General features: G+C 43.8%; 1 protein-coding gene across 1 annotated transcript in view; it reads right to left on the reverse strand.

The window, feature by feature from the left end:
- Positions 1-22,668, reverse strand: part of LOC138489072 (TGF-beta receptor type-2-like) — a 517,605-nt gene that overhangs the window by 129,613 nt on the left and 365,324 nt on the right. The window contains exon 3 of the mRNA XM_069616638.1: positions 22,326-22,528. Within this exon, the coding sequence (XP_069472739.1) occupies positions 22,326-22,528 (203 nt within the window). The remainder of the gene's footprint in view (positions 1-22,325; positions 22,529-22,668) is intronic.

A 22,668-nucleotide genomic window follows, 5' to 3' on the forward strand; every position in this document is an offset into this window, starting at 1 on the left:
CACACTTCTGCAAGCTGTTGCGCCGACCCGTAACTGCATGCTCCCCCTTCTACTTGGACTAATGCTCCATCGACTCCCTGAAACATAGGACTTTCATTAGTAATGAACACAATATTGAAAAAAGAAGACAAATAGGAGGGCGACGACAGAAGGACATATCAATGGCTAAAAACGAAAGAAACATTGTGTGTAACAATCACGCTACAAGAATGCAAGATCTGATGATCTCCATCGATGGAACTGTCCGGAAACGTACCTCGAGCATCTGAGTGACATCTACGGTTGTCGTCAATGCGTTGGACTCCTCAGCATCTCCCTGAAAGACAGTACTTGCATTATTTTGGATAACAATAATTATAACTGAAAACAAAGACTAGAGGACGAGTACAAGGGTGTACCATTAGGTAAAATAATTACACGATCAATTAAAACTATTGATTTACATGCCTAAAACAAGTCAGTGTCAGAATAGCTAAGTAAGATTACCCGATAGGCGCTTGAAGTGGCTGATGACTGCAATAACGACACGGATGGAGAATCTTCCGCCTTCATATTGAGTGGATACATAAATGGGGAAATTATTGTTAGCTAATGCTACACACTACCGCAAGGCCGAGAGATAAATACGTAAACTTGACTCACCAGTGGAGGGATGTGGACGAATAGAGTGGGAATAGCGGTTGAGAGCAATTTTCGCCTCGCTCGCGGTGTTTTCTTCTTTATTAGCAATGATGTGGAGTACATGTCTGGGCTAAAGTGCCTGCTGCAGATGCGGTATCGATCACCCCTCTTGTCCGCAAAGACTTCTAGGACTCTACTTTCTAGCTCAGAGGCTGGATATCCGCAATATCGGACCCATTCTCTTATCTGATCTATTGTCTTAGGGAAAACATGCATTATAGTACCTTCAGATTTGTTATGGGTCTTCGAAGGGCAACCGCCAATGGAACAGGCAGGCATTATGGAAAGTTCTGAAAAGTAAAGATCAACAATTCTCTATGAATACCAATGTGTTAAAACAGTAAATGACACATAAAAGGTTCAATGCAAGGTCCGTTTGGGTTCTTGGAACTATACACGTTATTCACATGCGGATAAGTATTTCAATAACTTTCAAAAAATAGAAAAAGTAATTTGACTAAACTCAGAACATGTGACTAGTTCCTTGCATGTACTGTCGTGAACGAAAAGAAAACATGGATGCAATTTGATGACTACTAGCAAATAGATATAAATTAAAAAATTGGACGCAAAATGATTATGGTACATGGACTTACCTTGACGAACAAACAGTTAGATGCAGGGATCAGAGTAGTTTCTTGTCGTAGAACAGGGAGCAGTTCACAGGTTGCAAACTGAGGAGTTTCCTCGAAGTGGTCACGGAAGTTCACAGAGACGAAGAGCAGATAACCAGCACCTTCACGGGTTGACTAGCAAAGCGCAAAGAAGTGCTCATTAGAAATATGAAGTGGGTTATAAAGAATTCGAAACAGGGGTGTGTTTGTGAATGAATGACGTGTATATGTCGTGGCATTATGCGGTTTGCAGGGGGCCGTCCAGCGTGAGGGGGGATGCTTGGCAGGAGACACGGGGTCTGGAGGTAGACATGGGAACAACAAACCCATGCTCTATAGACCACTTTGAAGTGTACATGGTCTTTGGCACCTCTTGGCCTTTATCGCTCCCTGACAGCTCCACTTGCCAGCAGCGCAAGTACCCCGGTGCAAACTGCCTTTGATAGGGCGGGGGGTGGATCGGGGCGGTGGTCGTGCAGACAAGACACAGGAAGACTCGTGAATGGAGACACACTTATGTGGATTGCAGGGGGCCGTCCAGCGTGAGGGGGATGCTTGGCAGGAGACACGGGGTCTGGAGGTAGACATGGGAACAACAAACCCATGCTCTATAGACCACTTTGAAGTGTACATGGTCTTTGGCACCTCTTGGCCTTTATCGCTCCCTGACAGCTCCACTTGCCAGCAGCGCAAGTACCCCGGTGCAAACTGCCTTTGATAGGGCGGGGGGTGGATCGGGGCGGTGGTCGTGCAGACAAGACACAGGAAGACTCGTGAATGGAGACACACTTATGTGGATTGCAGGGGGCCGTCCAGCGTGAGGGGGATGCTTGGCAGGAGACACGGGGTCTGGAGGTAGACATGGGAACAACAAACCCATGCTCTATAGACCACTTTGAAGTGTACATGGTCTTTGGCACCTCTTGGCCTTTATCGCTCCCTGACAGCTCCACTTGCCAGCAGCGCAAGTACCCCGGTGCGAACTGCCTTTGATAAGGCGGGGGGTGGATCGGGGCGGTGGTCGTGCAGACAAGACCCGTTTGCCGCAGGGCCTCACCAAGGAGAGGCCATCTAACTGAATGTAAGAGGATGGCTGCAGGATCTACTACATGGAAGGCAGGGGGGTGAGTTTATAAATACCTCACCCTCCCAGGAGAATATACACTAGATTCATTTAAAAAATCAAAACAACCATTGTTAAAATATATGTTGGGCTTTATTTTAGATTTTAATTAAACATAAATAATAAACATTACACATTGTAAAGTTGAGGTTGCAGCACATCGAGGGAAAATCCGCGGTATTGTCCACTGTCACTGGGGAAATGTTGTCTAATGGCAAGTACCGCACAGGCAGGTATTACTCTCCGAACGCGGTGTCCGAGCCTCCCGTGAAGCCACCAAGTGAAGCAACGATAGGCCACCAGCCTGTACCACCTGTGAAAAAAAAAGATGCAAACTGTATTAAACTGACCAAACTTTCTTATCAATGTCGATTCAGGTAACACATGTCATTTTCCTTAGAAAAAAATTATATCTAGAAAATGCACTATATGGAACCAATTTACATGCGTTCCAATGATATGTAAATGTAATTTTATATGTGGGAGACGACCATGAAATAGTGGTGGCATCACTGACATCACAAACAGAGTATACTTACTCGTTACTCGGATTACGCGGACGAACAGTGCCACGAAGTTCGTGCATAAGCACCATCATCATCCTCAACACTGTCCGTGAGAGGCAGGCTTCCCTGAACTCTGGCAGCTCGGTGATGCATTGCGGACTTTGCTCGCCTTCCTGCTGACTTTGCTCGCTTTCCGAAATGTAGGCCAAGCACCCGGAATTTTCACGGCAGCAGCAGTTCTCCTCCTCAGTTGGCATTAGCTCGCACCGATTGCACGTGCACCAGGTGGAGACGCCGTCCATGCGACATGGTCCAGGCTCTTCATCCGTTGACTGGTCCTCCCAACTGCCGTCCGAATCCCCATCGTTTTCGCGTGCTTGCCTTTCCAGTAGTTCTTCCTCGGTGTACTCGGGCTCGTACATATACGGCATTATTGTGGCCATTGTGCGGTAAAGATAGTAAAATAATTTATAGCGGTGGTACTGGTATCTGTTCACACGGGCTACAAGCGGCGAAGGTAGCTGACCAGAGCACTGAAACGAGTCACAGAATACTCAAAGTAACACAGAGAGAGGAATGGAATCGAAAATCTGCTGCTGTATGTTGTGAAACGGTCTGTTTATACTTATTGGGGAAAGAGGCGTCCTGCCATTTCCATGGCAACACGTCAATAGCTGAGGCGCAGCGATTGTTGACACGAGACGTGCTTGAAATGGGCAGTACGCGTCTGCTGATGTCAGGCTCAGGGGCGGGGGATTTGATTTAGTGCCGCAAAGGCAGGTGAGCCAGGTCGATGCGGCGGAATGATAGGATTATCACAAAATGGAGGCTGATTTCGAGTGCGATAAGGGGCGAAAAGTCGGGTAAGGTCCATAGGAAAGTTTCCTACGATCTACCGATTTATGCTTACAAACACATGGCCGACCCGTAGGGACAATAAAAAAAAAGTCCCGGAACTCTCCTTTAAGGCCTGTGTCCAAGGAAAGTCTGAGGGTGCTACCAATTTCTTCAATCGGTTCGAGCAGGTATTCTCAGATTTCAGTGGACAAGACTTAGGCACAGAGTCAGGGAAAAGGTTGTTTGTCGACAAATTTGTACGTGGATTACTGCCTGACATCCAGTTACAGATTATGTCTTCTGAAAGCGCTTGGCAGGCGAAGTCTCAATCAGAAGTACTGCATATGGCTCAGTACTATGAAAATCGTGTAAATACTGAAAAGGAAAAACTTGAGAAAAAAAGGGGTGACCTGAAAACTAAAGTTTTATTACAGCAGATTGTTAGAAACCCTAGAGGGGGTAATCAATTTAGAGGTCAGTACACTCCACAGGGAAGTGCGCCCTTGGCTCCAGTAGCTATTAACCAGTGTGCCTATTGCCGGCAGGAAGGCCACTGGCGCGCACAATGTCTGACCTTGCAGCAAAGGTCATTTGGGAACATGGGTAGACGATCCAGAGGTCGCCCAGGTGCAGGGGGCCCTGGCATAGGTCAGTTTACACCAGAATCACAGCAACCTCCTTCACAAGATAAGCAAGTTTCGAATGTGGATAATAGAAACATTTTTGATTACCCTTCTGCCGGTACCTCTCTGAAGAGCTTCGTTTTGATAATATTCTGTTTCGCTAGGATTGCCCAAAGCAGGATTTGGAACCTACGCCTATTCCCGTTCATCAGAAAGGCCCCTACGTTGAGATGGCGGTGGGAAATAGGAAGCATCTATTTTTAGTAGATATGGGAGCACAGAAATGTTCCATTGATCATTCACGGGTTCCAAATATTCCCCTGTCAGGGCAGTCCAACTTTTCCGTAGGGTTTTCAGGCACACCTGTAGTTTGTCCGGTCTCTTTGCCGGTACCAATAACACTGGGTCCCTACACGGAACAGTGTCCATTTCTACTTACCACAAACTGTGGGGAGAACTTGCTGGGGCTAAATTTGTTGAAGGCATTACATGCAGTACTACATTGTTCTCCGGACGGAATTCGGCTAACAATTTCACCTCAGCAATCACTCGCCTCTCAGTTTTTGACTCGACCTTTACCGCCAGAATTTAGTAATGTCCCAGAATGCTTATGGGCAATTGATGATAATGATGTGGGCATTCTTCAAATTGAACCTGTTAAAAATTATTTTGAAACATGGAGTAAAATTGCCTCGCATCCCGCAATATAAGATCTCAGTTGAAGGCGAACAGGCTTTGAAATGTATAGTTTCTGATTTTGTACATCGTGGAGTAATTGAGGAGATTACGGGTAGCATATGTAACAGCCCTATTTTGCCAGTATATAAAAAAGGTGATATGCGATTCCCTTTCGTTTTATAATTGATTTACGCGCTATTAACAAAATTGTGGCTCCTCAATTTCTTATTGTACCTGATGTTACAACGATACTAACCATGATTCTGGCTTTTGCCACTCATTTTAGCGTTGTTGATCTTAAAAACGCGTTTTTCAGTATTCCCATACACAAGGATAGCAGGTATTTGTTTGCGTTTACCCTAGGTGGACGCTCATTTACATTCACTCGTGCACCACAAGGGTACACTGAGAGTCCAAGTATTTATTGTAGGGCATTGAAAGAGCAGCTTGATACCCTCGAGTTGCCTACTACTTGCACATTACTGCAGTATGTAGATGACCTCCTCTTGGCTGCTGATTTTGAGAGCGCCTGTAAAGAAGGCACCATGTTGTTGCTTTGTCATCTAGCAAAACATGGCCACAAAGCTTCACTCAAAAAATTCCAATATTGTTGTCAGGAGGTCGCCTATTTAGGCTATCTCCTGTCAAAGGAGGGAAGACGGTTGACACCTGAATGAATAAAGACCATTTCTGGCATGTCTGTCCCAAATACGCAAAAGGAAGCTAGAGCCTTGATAGGTATGGCTTCTTATTGTAGATTGTGGATCCCTAATTTTTCGTTAACGATTAAACCAATGCTGGCTTTGACAAAGAAGGGCATTTCTTTGCCATTGCCATGGACTTTGGAATACCAGACAGCATTTGATTTGCTCAAATCCGCGCTGTGTTCAGCGCCGGCTTTAGGAACTCCGAATTATGATAAGGCCTTTGTATTGTTTGTGCATGAACGTGATGGATGTGCTTTGGCTGTGTTAACACAGGAACATGGAGGGAAGAATAGGCCGTGCGGCTACTATTCCTCCGCCCTTGATCCTGTAGCATGCGCTTTGCCAAGATGTTTGCGCGCTGTTTCTGCTGCTGCTGCGTCTGTAAAACAGAGTGAGGGAATGGTCCTGGGTCATGTGTTAACCCTAATGGTACCTCACTCTGTAGATATTCTATTGAATAGAACTCAAACGCAACACCTCACTTCTGCACGATTGACAAGATATGAACTAATCTTGTTTGTCCCCCACATTCAAATTCAGAGGTGTTGTGTATGAAATCCGGCTGACCCTTTACCTATCTCGCAAGATACTGTTGATGGTGACGATACGTCACACGATTGCCTTTATATGACAGAACAAGAGACTAAAGGCAGAATCGATTTGAAAGACACGCCTTTGAATAGCTCACAAGGAGAGCTATTTTGTGATGGCTCTTGTTTTAAACTTCCAGATGGTACATCCACGGCTGCTTATGCTGTTACTACTTTAAGCACGGTTGTGGAAACTAAAAGAATTATGCATAACTCTGCGCAGGCCGCAGAAATTATAGCGTTAACTCGAGCTTGTGAACTTTCTGAAGGGCTTACAGTGAATATATATACTGATAGTCAGTATGCCTTTGGGGTGGCACACAATTTCAGTAGACTTTGGAAAGAACGAGGTTTCTTGACCTCGCACGGAACGAAAATCCAGCATGGCACTTTAATAGTGCGATTACTTTCAGCACTTGCACTCCCTGTTCAGTTAGCTATCATAAAATGTTCAGCACATCAAAAGGTTACAGATGATGTAGGAAAAGGGAATGCTTTCGCCGATCAGATAGCTAAACAGACTGCCACTGATTTCAGTTCAGAAATGTATGCTGTAAAAGAAATTGTAAATGTTTGCACTTTGGGTGAAAGTATTGATGCTGTAAAAGATATTCAAGCAGATGCCACCATGGAGGAAACTAAGAGATGGATCGAGGGTGCAGGGAGATTTGATGACGATGGGTGTTGGGTAGACAATATTGAAGGCAAATGTTTACTCCCTGACGCCTACATTACAATGATGGTTATTATGGCTCATGGTCCGACACATGTTTGTGCGCGAAAATTGACAAAAATGCTGCACAGTGTATGGGCCAATGATAAGATTTTCAAAACTGCGGAGCGTTTTGTCCAGAACTGCATGGTTTGCTTGCAGCACAATGTAGGAAAAGGTACCTCGACTCCTAGAGGAAGTTTCGCTCCACCTTCTGTCCCGTTTGAGGTTATTCATTGTTTGTGCATGAACTTTGATTTTATTGAAATGGAACGGTGTAACAATCTTAAATATGTATTGGTTGTTATTTGTGCCTTTAGTAAGTGGGTTGAGGCCTTCCCGGTTAGAGATGACAAGCGGTTCCATTCAGCTAGACATGCCCAAAGTGCCGGATTAGTGGAGAGGCACAATGGCATTATAAAGAACATACTCGCTAAGACGTGTGCTGGCACCAAGCTAAAGTGGCCGGACGCCTTACCGATCGTGTTACTGTCGATGAGAACAACCCCTCAAACTAAGACTGGGCTCTCTCCCTTTGAGGTGGTAATGGGGAGACCTGCTAATATTTGGGGTATGCCAAAAAGTCGCTCATTACGGGATATAGAAAATGTGCTTCTTTCAGATTACTGTAACCAGTTGACTAAAAATCTGTTTTCAATTTATCACCAGGTGCGAGAGGCATTACCTGTGCACTACGAGGGTCCTGGTCACAGTCTACGACCGGAGGACTGGATCCTCACAAAGGTTTTTGAGAGGTCGTCTTGCCTTGCACCTCAGTGGAGGGGTCCCTACCAAGTCCTGCTAGTCACCCAGACTGCCGTGCGGGTAGCGGGTCGTAAACACTGGATCTATGCGACGCACACCAAACGGATCCCACAGCCCGTGCCATACGATACAGAAGACACAGAATCCCTTCCCACTGCTGTAACCAGCGTGCCTGTAACAGCAACAACTAACAAGGGAGAATCGGAGACCGCTTCAGAATCCGTAAGGCCGGACAAAACGGCCATCTTGTCTCCGCACTCCCCAACAGTGGAACTTCCAGATTAATCCTTTTCTGATCCCATTTCCATCCATTCGCCACTTCAAGGAGGAAGTGACGACACTTTGTTCTCACCAGAAACTGCAAAATATAATTTGCGCCCAAGGAAGTAAACGTACAGCATGGTCTGACTGTGCAATTGAGAAAATCATTTGAGGGCTTGCCTTTTGGCCCGACTGTGCGGGAAGATTCTGTCGGCTAAGCGTTGTGGGAAAGACATTAAGAAGACGCGCGACTGGAGTCGCCAGCAAACGAACAATTGGTGTTTTTTCGATTGAAGACTATAATGCCTGCACCCGCTACCGCTCGTACCGAACTTTTAGATAAACATTTGACTAGCAGAGACAATGATCAAGCATGTAAGGGGACCCCCAAAGTATATTGTTGCCTTTTTGTGATAATTACTGGATTTTTAGTAACTGTTGGGTTTGGGTTATGGTATCTGGAGGAAGCATATCCGTTAGAGGACATTTTTCCTATTGAAAATGCATCTGTTATTCCCACTCCTTCTGTGCAATTGCATACCTTGTCACCTAGGGATTCTTTGCATACACGGAACTATCAGAATAATACCCTTTTGTTAATAATGAATGCCACTCATGCAATTTTTAATAAGACCAATTGCTGGATCTGTACACATGTACCGCAACATGGGGATAAGGGGCTAGGTTGGTGTATTTATCCCTTACCTTTGACAACTGCCTGTTACGCTTCTCTTAGAGCACTATTTTTTGGTCGATGGAATGACAGCATCTCAGGGAACTTTGATGGTACAAATTTAAATAGTTTTGAAAAGAATGTTTTGATGCCCCTGGGATGCTCGCTTTTTGCAAATAGAAGTAAGCCAAACGTTGCTTCTGTTAGGCCCTCTGATAGATTGTCTCGTCCCTTTCAGTCTTTAATCTCTTTCAAAATGGCTCCTATAGGCAATAAGGATTCCACGCCTCCATCTTATTCTGTTAATCATAGCCCCGATTCAGTATCCTTCTGCATACAGAGGAATGGAACACGGTCAATGGACCATTTTACAAAGTGCACCAACGTTGCAAATTTGACTAGTGAAAACAGACTTCTGTACGTAGGCGAACCTGTCTATTTTGTTTCCGGTAATGTGGCATTTCCATGGTTGCCCAGGGATTGGCAAGGAACCTGTTATTTAGGGATTCTATTACCTGGGGTATTTATTGCCAGTACTGTAGAAATTTCAAAGACTCGTCCACGACGAGGTGTAAAAGGGGATACTCCAGCGCAAACTCTAGGAGATATTATGAAATCCTTTGTGCCATTTTTTGGGCAAATTACGAATTCAGAAGAGATCAGTGGACTAGCGAGAGTATTGGAGAGAACCATCAACCGGACCACTGACATACTCTATAATATGACGCTAGAACAGAGGGCGATAAGATTAGTGGCTCTTCAGAACCGGATGGCATTAGATGTCATCCTGGCAGAACAAGAAGGAGTATGTAAATTAGTGGGGTCCGCTTGCTGCGTTTACATACCAGCCTCCTCTCCGACGATCTTTAGGGCTACCAAAATCTAAAATGGCCGTCTCGTATGCCCTTGTTCTTGCCTTAACCTCTCCAACCTCTGTAGGAGAGTTAATGTCCAACCTGCCTTCAGGCTACATGTTAGGGTCATGCAGACCTTGTCCTTTGTTGACCCCGGGAGCAGGGGATTACTTGAATTAGCAATGTTAAACTACAAGTATACAAGAACAGTAATGCTATCCAAATGTAATATATGAAACATTTGTTTGGTCTGTATTAAAACAGCATATAAAGAGTGTAAATGTTAAATTAAAGAATAATGGAGTGTGTTAGTAAATATATTCAAAAGTAAACCGCATGCACAAGATATGTAAATTAGGAAAGTGAACCTGGCGCAACCCTAGCCCAGTGTATAATTAACCTGTAAGAGGGCTGCACATCATTTTACAAATTGTATAAATGCGTTGATGTCCAGCTAGCAAATTCTGTTCACTGCTCACATTGAACCCTGCTGGTGGTCTCTGTGATGTATTGACAGCTAAATAGCTATTTGTGTACTTTGTTGAATACTGTTCAGTTTTGTAATAAAGATTCTGGGAATCTTTACAAGCCTGTGTCGGTGTATTTTCCTTTGCTTGGTGTAACAGCCGTAATATTGTATTTTTTCTGATTCCACAATGTGATGCAGGCTGTTAATTTCTAAAACTCCCTCAGGCCTCCAGCGCTTGTTGTCCTCATTAAGTTCATATCTGGATGATAATGAACTAGTGATAAATAGGAAGAAAACTCAAATAGTGTATTATGCGCCAAAGATTACTAAAAGGGCTAAAATGGACTGGAGAATTAAGGATGTGAGTGTGGAGGTTGTTCCAAATTATTTGTATTTGGGGATACTGGTAGATGGTATGGTGCAAGTTGATTCACAGCTGAGGTCTCTTGAACACAAATTAGTCTCAGCTATCTCGCAGACAAGACTGGTGTTATACAAGTTTGGCCCTTTTTCCATCAGACCTGCCATCATGTATTGGCGACAGAAAGTGTTGCCAATAATCCTTTATGGTCTGGAGACTAAAAATATAATCAAAATATCCTTTTTAAATAAATTGGAAGCTAAATTTTGGAGGTCTGTACTCCATCTCCCGCAATGTGTACCAGGTTCATGGTTGCGACATGAGTTGGGACTCACTTCTCTGGTTGCAGAATATGCATGGCGGCTATGCGCTCTGTTTCCCAAATGACTAACATATACGCGAACTGATAACATCTTGGCAACCCTTTCCGTCTATATGTTATCATCGCTACACAGTTTTGTCCTTTCATGGTCAACATATATCATGAAAATTCTGGTGAGGGAAGATGTGAGTATTGAGACACTCATCATGAATCCAACCAGAGCAAAGGATAACATTTTCCAGTTGGACTGGATTGATACTAGAAATGTGTGCATTACCTGTAAAGACTTTCACACAGCTGCTTTTACACATGAAAAATTAAAAAATTTGGAAAGCTACCTGTATAGAGCTCCTTCACCTCAGTTGCGATCCTCAATTTTGGGTCTTCGAGTCAACCTGGTTTCCACACGAGATGTTTTAGCAAGAAGTCACCTTATTAATAGGGAAGACAATTTCTGTAGATACTGTACTGTCATGTCTACCAAGGAGACTTTGAAACATTTAATTATAGAATGTCCAGCACTGATAGATTTAAGAGTCAACATTTTCTGGGAACATCTGATATATTTTGGCTGGATGGCTCCAGAGAATAGATGGCTAACCATTCTATCCACCAAAAGAATCAGTATTCGCATTGCCACTTATAATTTTATGAATGCTTTAAACTTGAATTTCGAAATTGTCCCAGTGATGACCTAGAACCACAGACTGTGTAGATATCAAGAGGAGAAATACATTTGGGATTAGTCTCTGCATTTTTTCATATAATGTGACTTGCTTGATTTAACTCATTAATTTTCTTTCTAGTTTCAAAGGAATTATAGATCACCCAAATGTCTGTAAGAAAATAGGTTTGTGTTATTTAATCAAGGTGTAATGTATGAACTTTAATTCTATTTTATGATGTAAATATGCTTATGTGTAGGTATTAACCTATTTTGTTAGTACATCTTGTTTTAATCATAGTACATTTGTACTTGTTCTTCTTTATACTTGTTTAATTTTAGTTTGCTTTAGTTGTTATGTTTGTGTTTGGGTGTTTGTTGGTTATTTGTTACTTCTGGAACTTTTTATAAATTGTTAATTCTTAGAATTGTAAAATGTGAATGAAATGTTAAAATTTTGATAAAAGTTGAGTTTTCTCAGCTAAATTCAAAATTCAATAAAAAAATAAAAAATAAAAAAAATACTTAAAAACAAAATGTCTTGTGACTTTTACATTTAAAAAACGTGCTAAAAAGCATGGACTTTTACCAAAAAGCAAACAGTTTTTTGTGTCATACAAGCAGACCTTAAAATATGCTTGCCGGAGGCCTGCAACATATGGTCCGCTCTCTTCTGTCTACCAACCCTTCCACCCAAGTGGCCTACATAAGAAGAGAGATCAAGTAAGGGGCTAAACGATACCAGCACCATGCAAGAAGGCAAACCTCACAGAAGACAGCCCAGTAATGTAAAATATATTAGATGATTTGAACACGATCACTGTATCGTCTGTTGGCAAATCCAGGATGCAAACATGAACGGTGTTGTTCCATTGTCTTGAATTTGGATACTTATTAATCTCTTGGACTAACAGTTTATGTTGGAGGTGATTGCCTAGGTTTTACAACACCCCATCTGAACAAACCAATTTCTAGACCTTCACCATACGGATGATATGTTCGTTTTTATAGCAACCCCTATCTGGTGCAGGTACACTGCTGATAATAGCCGATGTTGCTCTGCAAAACCAAGTACATATGCAGGCAGGTTTATAAACTTCAGACATAGGAAAGGCTCAGCCAGCCCTGCTGGAATGTGATATTCTAATTTTGCATATGAACACATATCTATGCAATGGGTGCTTCACACTCTGAGCTAACTTCCGAACCACTGTGGCACTCAATTTATCAACATGTATTTCACCATTGCCTGTTGCACATGATCAGCATAATTCCCACAGGAAAAAAAGAATGCTGCAGAGTTGTGCCATAAGGAACACCCGCACAGTGAACACAGAAAGCAATACATGATGAATTGATCAAGGCAGAATGCACTTGCCAAAACAGAGGTTTAGAGCCTTAGCAGCACCCCATAGAATATCCTGATGTATGCTATTTAAGACTGGTGAACACTGGAATCTTACTTTTTCAGATCAGCTAGCCTTGTGGGGCCTCCTCCAAGGCGGGGATCCCGGGCAAGTGCCCCTTTTGCTTTCCCATAAAAACGTCTCTGCTGTCTGCTTACTGTTTTCCTCCTTTAATGACATCCTGTCTCTTGCAGCTCCTTCTCAACCACTTCTCTTAACCTTCACCCTCCCCCTCTCATCTGCTGTCCCCTCTAATCTTCTCCTCAGCCGTCCCTTCCACTTCGGCTCTCCAAGTGTCTTCAGTCACCAGCCTTCTCTTCAATCCTGATGCCATCTGTCTCTCCCCAACTGATAGTCTTCCCGCCCTATCACCACTCCTGGCATGCTCCTCCTTCACTGGCCTACCACATCTTCCACTCGCCACTACTCACCCACCTCCTCAACTGTACTGATCTCCAGCTTAGCAGACATCTTATCCACCTCTTCCTTCTGCCTCATACTCCTGGATATTCCTCTTTGCCACCTCCTCATTTTTCAGCACCGCCCCACCTCCTCTTCATCCTTCTCCCACTTGCTTCAACTCCTTCCGCTCCCGCTTACAACTTCCTCCAATGCTGCTCCTCTGCAACTTGCCATCTTGGCCCTTTGGAAACTCCCTCCCACTGCGGTGTGGGGGGGGAGCTGGCTCTTAAATAAGGCGTGGGGTGAAGGACTTTACTTCAATTGTCGGATGGAGTCAAGGGCTCTATCTGGGATGACCTGTAGGTTTCAGCTTTTGAAACCCATTCCAGAATGTCATTATTTGCTCGCTGGGCTGCAGGTGCTGTTCGCTCTGCTTCTTGCTGGAATTAAACCTCCCTCCGCTGTGAGGGCATCCACGGAGAACCAGCAACTACCTTCCAGTATATACCCAGTGGGGCAGAAGGAAGTGCACCGTTAGCTCATGTAGCGAGAGGACTTTCAGGGAGGGCTCCCTTTACCCCCTGCCAAGGCGAGATGTGGAAGGGAGTTCAAATCTCCCTTAAAGCTGCAGATACAATGGCAAAAGAGACTCCTGCAGTCCCTCCTCTAGGACATATGCAGGATAAGTGGTCTGTCAGCCTCCTCACCCATCAAGGGGAAGGCTCAGCACACCAACCAACCTGTGGTGTACGAGACTCAGCCGAAACAAACACTCTGCACATGGTGAATCATTGAGGGGGTGGGCAGCAGCCAGAGAAAAGGAAGGGAAGCAGAGAGAACGGGGAAGAGTGGAGCTTCCACTCAAAAAAAAGAAAACAAGTAAATACATGGGTAGCAAGGGAGATTGCAGCCCCCCAAATGACACCCCTGCATTGTGCTCACAGGCGCATTCTTCTTAAAATGGTCCCCTCAAGACGCGCTATTCTCTGGGGGGTCAAGGTGGTTATGCGCCTCCAAACCATATAGAACTGTTGGCACAATCCGCTGCTTATAAACTCATAATAGGCCCATGATAGTGAAAGTTCCCCAACGCCCCAATCTTTCTCAAGGCCTTTAGTTTCAGGAAATCCTACAGGTCGCCATCAGAATTGTTATTCTTTATACAAGCACCAAGATACTTTTCTCTGTGCTTCAATGTGAAAGGTGAAGAACACCGTTGGGGTTATTTTCAAATGAGAAGATTGAACAATGAAGGCATGAAGGCATAAAGGCATAATCCTTTTAGAACTTCATTTCCGCGCCCTTCCACGTTGTAGGAGGGACACGAAGCAGAGTTTGCATCCCTGCTGTGCTTTCCTCCACTGTCTTGCAAGACCAGCACCACATTTTACGCCTGCATGAGATTTTCATGCAGACCTAAAACAAATGGTTTCCTAGCGCTTCCTCCCCAGATTAGCACCTGCCAAAGAGCAGCCGGATTCCATAGGAATCTACTAGTAAACGCACCCTGCAAAGTGTCATTTTTAGGCGGTGTTTGATTTTTTTACAAAGCTGAGAGTAAAATTGCATGGCGGGGACCCGGCAGCACTTAAGTATTGGTGGTCCCCTGCATGCCATTAACATTTATTTAAAATGACCACATATATGTTAACATTGTTTGAGACACCAAGACATATTTAAAAAATAGATGACAGCCCTGGTCAGTTACAGTAGCTATACTATTACCTGCACATCTCAACAGCGCCACCTAGCTAGATGAGCAGGGCAACGGGTTCACTATGTGCACAGGTGTCAACGTCTCTGTGTGTGACAGATCTGCAAAGGGAGACTGATTTGCAGTAAGCTGATTCAGTGTCTTGCTCTGTCAACCCCGATAGGGAGACACGATGACTGGTGGCACAAGATGGAACAGATGGGTGCAAGGCTACATTGAACCCCACTTCACGCCTGTTACCCAAGCGTGCAGTGAGGGAGTGTTCGGGGGGAGATGGGGACTGAGAAGCAGAGGGAGGTACCAGCAGGGCCAAGTGAAAGTATTTTACTCCACCTTGGGAAGAAACATATTTTACTCCAGTCTGCCAGCAAGTGGACAGACTCTGCCGCTTTGAGAGACAATGTGGTGATCTAGACGTCCTAGGTGACAGCTTAGAACTGACCTTGGACAGCAGGACACACTCAACTATTTGCAGCTTTGTGGGATCAGATCCCCCAGGGAAACACTTCAGAAAGGGTATGCCTGCTTACCAAATGCAGCTGCAGGGCATTGGATAGATGTGCAAAGGCGCTCCGTGTGTAAATAACAGAATCCACTGCATTCAGCTCTTATGATAGCAGGCAGCTAACCCTGGATTTGTGTGGTGGGTTCATAGATGAATAAAATGATGGGTCCGAAAAGAGAAACAGGTGAAAATGGGAAGGTTAAATGATGGGATGATTACCTTCTCAAATGTGGAATAAACACATTGAATATTTAAAGAATTCACAAACACTCTTGTGGGTGAACCTCCGGAGATGTCCACACACAATTGATGTTATGTTAATCGATCTTCATACCGCGCCATTATCACCATAGTGCACCTGGCCTTGCCCAAAAAGGTGGCCTAGTGCGGGCCGCCATGAGGTCAACAGACCTTGGTCTGTTGAAAGGAAGATTGGGGATGGGGAGCGTTGATAGGATGCTTAAATTACTTCAGATGCATTTCTCTCAAAAGCGGGTGGCCTGGGTAGGTGGCGTGCTCAATGGTGGCCCACCCCGTATTCACAAAATAAAAGCTTCATGTTCAGTGTAGGGGTGAGAAGTGGCCATTTTGATCCCTTCGCATGGTCTAGTCAGAGTAGTGTGTTCTTTGCATTCTGACATATAAGGGGCCTTCAACCTGAAGGTCCTCAGATCTTTGGTCTATGACTCACATGATCCCTCGCCATTGACTATGCTGGCTAGGGTTGATGGGAGTTGTAATTCAAAACATCTAGAGAGCCAATGACAGCAGACCCCAGGGCTCTACAATGTCTACTTATACCCCTTGGAAAGTGGTAGAAATACATATATTGAACTGTTGGAAAACCAGAGTACTGCTGATTTGAAGAAAGGCATTATTTTATAGGTTTATGCAACACAGGGAAAGAGTCATGTTGTCCATGTTGTCCAAAACAGTCTCCAATGGATGCACCATATGGTTCAATATGTCAGGGGATTAAAGGTTTAAAAATGGACCATGTAGGAGTAGAGATGAGATATCTACTTCACGGCTCCCAATTCATTGTCCGATTGCAGCCGCAGCAGTATCAGCCAATAGACATTTGCCAATCTACCATTTAGGAAAGTCATGATTCTACTAATGACATATTATGCATTCTCTGCCTAGCAGGGTAGCATTAAGCAGTAACTCAAAAGCACATCCCCCATGAAGCTTTAGAGACTGGTAGTACACAAACGTCCAACACATGACAGTCAATGACAACCACTGCCCGGTGGCATTGCTCTTCTCCCAGGCTAGGTCACATCCTGTCTTTCCACTCCACCATTCTCTAATGCCAACTTAACATAACAAACTGTGTCAGTGCCCTCCTCCATTAGAGAACTGTGTACATTCTAACTTGACAGCCAATGACCAATCAATGACCCTTTGATCTACAAATCATTTCTGGTTGCCTTGTCATTTTCTGAGAGAAAACAGAAAAGAAGAGATCCACTGGAACTGGGCGTGAAATTGGTCAGTCACTATGTCCATATGTCAATTCTTTAACATTCCTTTGCACAATTTATGAGAGATCATAACTGAATTCAGAAATTTGACATATACAAGAAATGTCAGTTCAAGCTTAAACAAGGACATCGTAATTATGATGAGCTATTCTTACATGTTGTACTATTGCAAGTGTAGGAAAATACTTACCTTCAGCTTCTTTAGCAGAATTGCGAGTTTCTTAAATGTTAGAATGAAACATCTGTATTGTATATCAAAACCAGAGGCTCATATCATGCCCACTGGAAACTTACCTACAACCAACAAGGCTCACTGGTCAAGTGGTTTGAAATAAAAACCTTGAAAGACAGATTCTTCTAACTAATCTGCTTCCTTCAAAATGGCTTCAAGTCACGCACAAACACTAAAGGATTTAGAATCCTTAAACCATGTTGCCAAGTGTGCCCCAAATCTTCATGTATCTATGGCTGTTTTTGCTACATTGACTGTCTCACCCATCTCACTAAAGTGGTGGAGGAAATCCAGCGTTCAGGGGCTTCCTGAGACTAATGAGCCACTGGGTTGCCCTGGAAGGCATCAGCTCCAATGTTAATGGTCTCCTATATCCTGAGGCTTTTGGCAACATACAGCTCCGGCTGCCCCAGAAAAGTAGGATTCATTGCAGATAAGGCTCCTCTTTGTCTTTCTGGAAATGAGAAACAGTATTGGTTCAGGAAAGAACATCTTACTTTTCCCAACACCTTATTGTCCGACTCTCTCTTACATGATACAAGAAATAACAACATGGAAAGCTTTGCCGACGAGGCTTTCATAGACAGGTCTGGGTTATCTAGCCAAGATTTTACCACTTGCATTACTCTGCTGATGTTTCACAGGCACAAATAACGCAGTCTGGGGGTGACAGCAATGTATCCCTTCAAGAAGCGTATACACAAGAGGGCGTTCCCCTGCTGTTAACCCCTCTATCGACTTGTGCCCACATGAACATTTCAAACCATCAGAGTTCACTGCACCAAACGATTTTCTTTCAGCAGCCGGAAGCAAAAGAAACCAGCACCCGTAGGACATCTACCAAAACACAATGTTTCAGGCAGCAACCAACCCAAGTGGCACACGATGACATTTATGAGTTCCCTCTTCAAGGAGCCCTTGTCTCATGAATGAAGCTCTGTAATGTGCACACTGGAGTGAGTTGCAATAAGATATTTATTCTTCCTTTACAAAGTTGTGTGATAGCCTTCAACCCCACTACCATCCTCCCTTTAACTGCTTCCCATATTTCCACATTCTAGGACCCCATGTGCTCTCTCACATCAATGCTATACATCTCCCTTCTTCTGGATAATTATTTGTCTAGTAACTACTCTACATACAACATACAATGGAAATTGAACTGGGGAAAGAACACTCTGAATGTATGGCTGCACTGTAAGTAGAATGAACTACTACACAAAGAGCTCTGTATTAACATGTAGTTATGCATGAGGTGTAGGGGGGCAGATATAGATTATGTAAATAGCATAATACCCTAGCTAGACAATTGGTTCTAAGTAGGCTATATACAATGGAAAGATATTAATGTTCTCTATGAAACATAATCCCTCAAATAACTATGTTTGTTCATTAACCTCTAAGATGTGTAGCTCTTCTTTTTGTGTTCTCTTTCACTATTATCCTTAATTAAAGTACTCACCCTTCTTCTGTCATGGTCTCTATCACCATTATTAACTCTATCCACGCTGTCCAATCCTTTTGAACTCTTTTGTTGTATTTTCTGACTCGCCTCACCCAAGACAGCTGACTGACTGGCATGCAATTTGCACAATCTATTATTATTGCATGCTCTGCCATCCATTGTTCCAACAGAGTTATGAAATACTTCTCTAATCCTGCATGGTTTAGAACACTAGAGACCATTTAAACCATATACAAATCCATTCTCCTACCTTATATTCACACTTATATGCTGCCATCCTCTTATCAAATACTAATTTGTTCTCTCTTTGTTTACACTCAGTTCTATTCTTCACCGCTTCCCATTTTAAATCTCATTTCTGCTTTCCTCCAATTGTCCCCTGTGGAAATAGCCCCTTGAATACTTTCCTTTATTACCCTATTGAATCACTGTACAATGCTGTTAGTTACCCTGCCCAAATTCTCAAAATGCAATTTCTGTGAGACTTGTTTGCTGTCTTTAGTTTTCTTCTTTTCGCTTGTACTTCTAGTATCTCTGATAATACTGTGTTTCATTTGTTTTGCTGTCATTGGTTGAATTCCTTTCTAACCCTTTGACACACAAAATTGTATGTTCTAATTCTTTGGCTACTAGCAAAACCTCATCCAGGCATGGATTTCCCTTTGCCCACAGTGCGTCCCTTACTTTGCTGTCCCCACATTCTTACATGAATTGGTCCCTTAACCGTTCCTCCAAAGTCGTTCCAAATTCACATGTCGCCACATACTACAGTGATGTATTTGCTCCACCCATTCACTCTCTTCCCAAAGTGATATTATACTAATAACACACTGACCTTGTTGTCATGGTTTTTATCCAACATCAGTATGCACCTCTCATAATCATTGGCACTTTGTGCTTCTTACTTAGTGAGTTGTGGTAGTTGTTTCCTTGTACAGCCTGTACACAGTGTTCACATCTTGTTTTCCATCTGCTCCATAGACTCTGAGGTTCACCTTGAGTGTGCAGGAAAAAATGGGTGGTGGTACTCCTTGCATGCTCTACAGTGTTTTCTTTTGAAAATCCTTTATTGTTCTTGCCACTTTATTATTTTATGATTCTCTTAATTGCTTTTTTTTCTCAATCCTGTTCTACGACTGCATGTCTTCCTTGCTCTTCCATCCCTGTTTTTATTTCCCCTGCTTATGGGCTCCGTAACCTGTATTTGGCGTTTTCTTGGTTCCCATTGTCCTTCCTCATGTGCCCGGCACATCCTCAAATGTCATGAGGTTCTTTCCTCTATGAGGCTTTGCTACGCTTGCACTAGCCAGTCAATGTTGCATCCATGCCCTTGATGAATGTTTTATATATTTCATTGTGCACGTGCGTTCTCCCTTCAACTGCTTCCTATCCTTCCACTTTCTAGAACGCCAATGTGAATGCTAAAGACTGGCCTTCTCTAGCTATCCCAGAGGTATTCCCAGCTATCAGTGTGAAGGATTTGTCTAAGATCATCGGATAGGAGTTCCCTTTTTGGCTACCCAGAGAATTTCACGATTAAGGGTTGTGGGATTGGAGAATTCAAGGAATGTGCCAGAAGAACAGGAAACCAATATTGTGTTTTCCAAAATAGGGCAACTAATATCAGCCTCTCACTCTGCCTCCTGGTCTGAGCCAGGATCAAAGGGATCTTCGTGGGAAACCATGTCTGGATGGAATGCCTGCAGCAAAAAGCATCCACCGCCGCTGCTTTTGAGTCCCACCTCTAGCTGAAAGACCTGACCAAATGCCTATTGAGCTTTAAAGCAAACAGATCAGAGTTGCACAGACCCCACTCCTCCATTAGCCATTGGAAGACACTCTTGCCTAATTGGTAGTCATTGGGACCTCTCCAATACCTTGATTTATAGTGCACCACTGTGTTCAATAGGCCAGGTACATATTCTGCTAGTACTGTTATGTTCTTTTGCAGCCAACAGTGCCGGACAGCTTTACTGTGCTCTGCTAACACCCTTGACTTTGAACATCCTGAGAGTTATATAGATCATTGCAGAGGTATTGTCAATAATGAGACAGGCACATTTGACTCTGTCTAGTGTCATGCACTTCATGGCAAAATTCCCCAAAAGCAATTCTAGGCAATTGATATGAAGGGACAGCCCTCTCTCAGACTATGGGCCCTCTGTTGCAATATTCCATCAGTGGGCTGCCATGCTGTCATCTCGGTGAAGCACTAGATCCAAAGTTCATCCACAGATTGCTCCCCCATGCCAATCTTCCATATGACCGAGCCACCTGTGCATCTCTGTTCCTTGGAGCAGGGGATCTTCTGTTCACACTTGAGTGCTCACCTCAGCTACTGAAACCTCACACATCTTTAAGCCTGGTAATATAATGTGCTTGGAAAAATAGCTTGTGTGGAGGATGCCAGAAGCCCCACACGTCCGGCTAGATCCCTCAGGGAAATGAGCTTTCTTGGTAACGGTGACCCGATCTCTTTAGGAATTCTTAGTACCATCTCTTGGTGGAGACTGTGACATGCCAGAAGAAAGACTCGGACCAGAAGACATACTTTTACTACAGGTCTTGTATTTAACTTAAAGAAAAAGCCTTACTGGCCCTATTGCTAATAGGTAAGTTCCCTAACTAACAGCCTGGTACTCGTCAATATTAGTCAAAATAATACATCTTGTCTTCTGTCCAGACCTAACTTCTAAACTGGCCCTTCCACTTAGAAAAAACTACTCAAAAGGGAATGTTGAGACTATCGTTTCTGGAGAGGCTGGAGGCATTGAGGCTGAAGGGTGGTACAGTGTTCAGCATGCCTCGGGTGGTCTAGTTTTACCTTTGAGGGAAGAGGGATGATAATGGGAAGGGTGGTGCAGTTGGGATGGAGAACATCTGTTGAAGGGCGGGTGGTTATGAAAGTTGGAAGGTCCTACTACACTTAAAGATGTTATTAATATGTACGCAGGCAAATCCGTCAGCTCAGGGGGAGGATCGAATAGGGTTGAGAGGGTGCCACGTCAATGGACAGTTGAAAGAGGTTAATAAGGACATTCCTGGAGGCAAGAGTGTTATGGTGATGGTGAATTAAGGATTCTCACATGAGTAAGTAGCTGGCTTTTCTGTTCTGTTTGTGGTTGGTCGAGTGGGTTATACCGTTAGAACATCTCACATATGGACATTGGCTGAAAAGTAACCTCCCTGGAATCCGTATGTCATGATGGAACGGTTTGAGGTCAACTCAGTCCGTGTGGAAGGAGGTATTTTGAAGAACAGTTTGTGGAGATTGATGTGGCGACCAAGTGTAACTGTGGGGCATTGAAAACCTGTACTAAAGTACAATTATTTGAACAACGCAAGTGTCCCTGGACATAACAATGTATCTCAGCCAACCACTGACTCAAATTAAATGTTGATTCACCAATAAACATCACCAATACTTGTCAGCATTCGTCACATTATCTCTGCACAACTCTAAGCATTCACTCGTGTGTTCCAATCGTTCATTTGAATGAACAACTTGATATGTCTATCCGTTTCTTTTGCCGTATCATAGCGTATTACAAGTGCACTCCGATCGAATTGTACTTGCAATGAGCATTCAACCGGATGACCTCAGGATATAATTATTTTATGTAGGATTTCACAGACAAAGCCCCATCAACCAAAACTGCATGAAGATCTCTCACCATTGGTGTAGTTCTCAAAGATCAGCTTGTCATTGCACTCCTGTTCGTCCACACAGCCGCACACATACAGTAGACCGTCTTCAGAAGGATGCTGGCTCATCACACACCGGGACGTGTTGTAGTTGGGGACCATCACATTCTCCACTGGGAGCTGCGGGGGGTGGCAGAGGGTGCTGATCCGAATGCTGGCATTGTCCTGTTTCCTGGAACCACAGAAACAAACACTACTCATTATTGAAATGTATCGTCTCCCCTCCTATATGTAGGATTTTATTTGTGAGCCCGGAGGAATGCAAAAGTGTTGTATAGGGACCTACAACCAACGGGTATGTATTATGATGAA

Source organism: Ambystoma mexicanum, chromosome 9, assembly GCF_040938575.1.
Source record: "Ambystoma mexicanum isolate Mex_15411 chromosome 9, UKY_AmexF1_1, whole genome shotgun sequence".
In the NCBI taxonomy this organism is placed as follows: Eukaryota; Metazoa; Chordata; class Amphibia; order Caudata; family Ambystomatidae; genus Ambystoma; species Ambystoma mexicanum.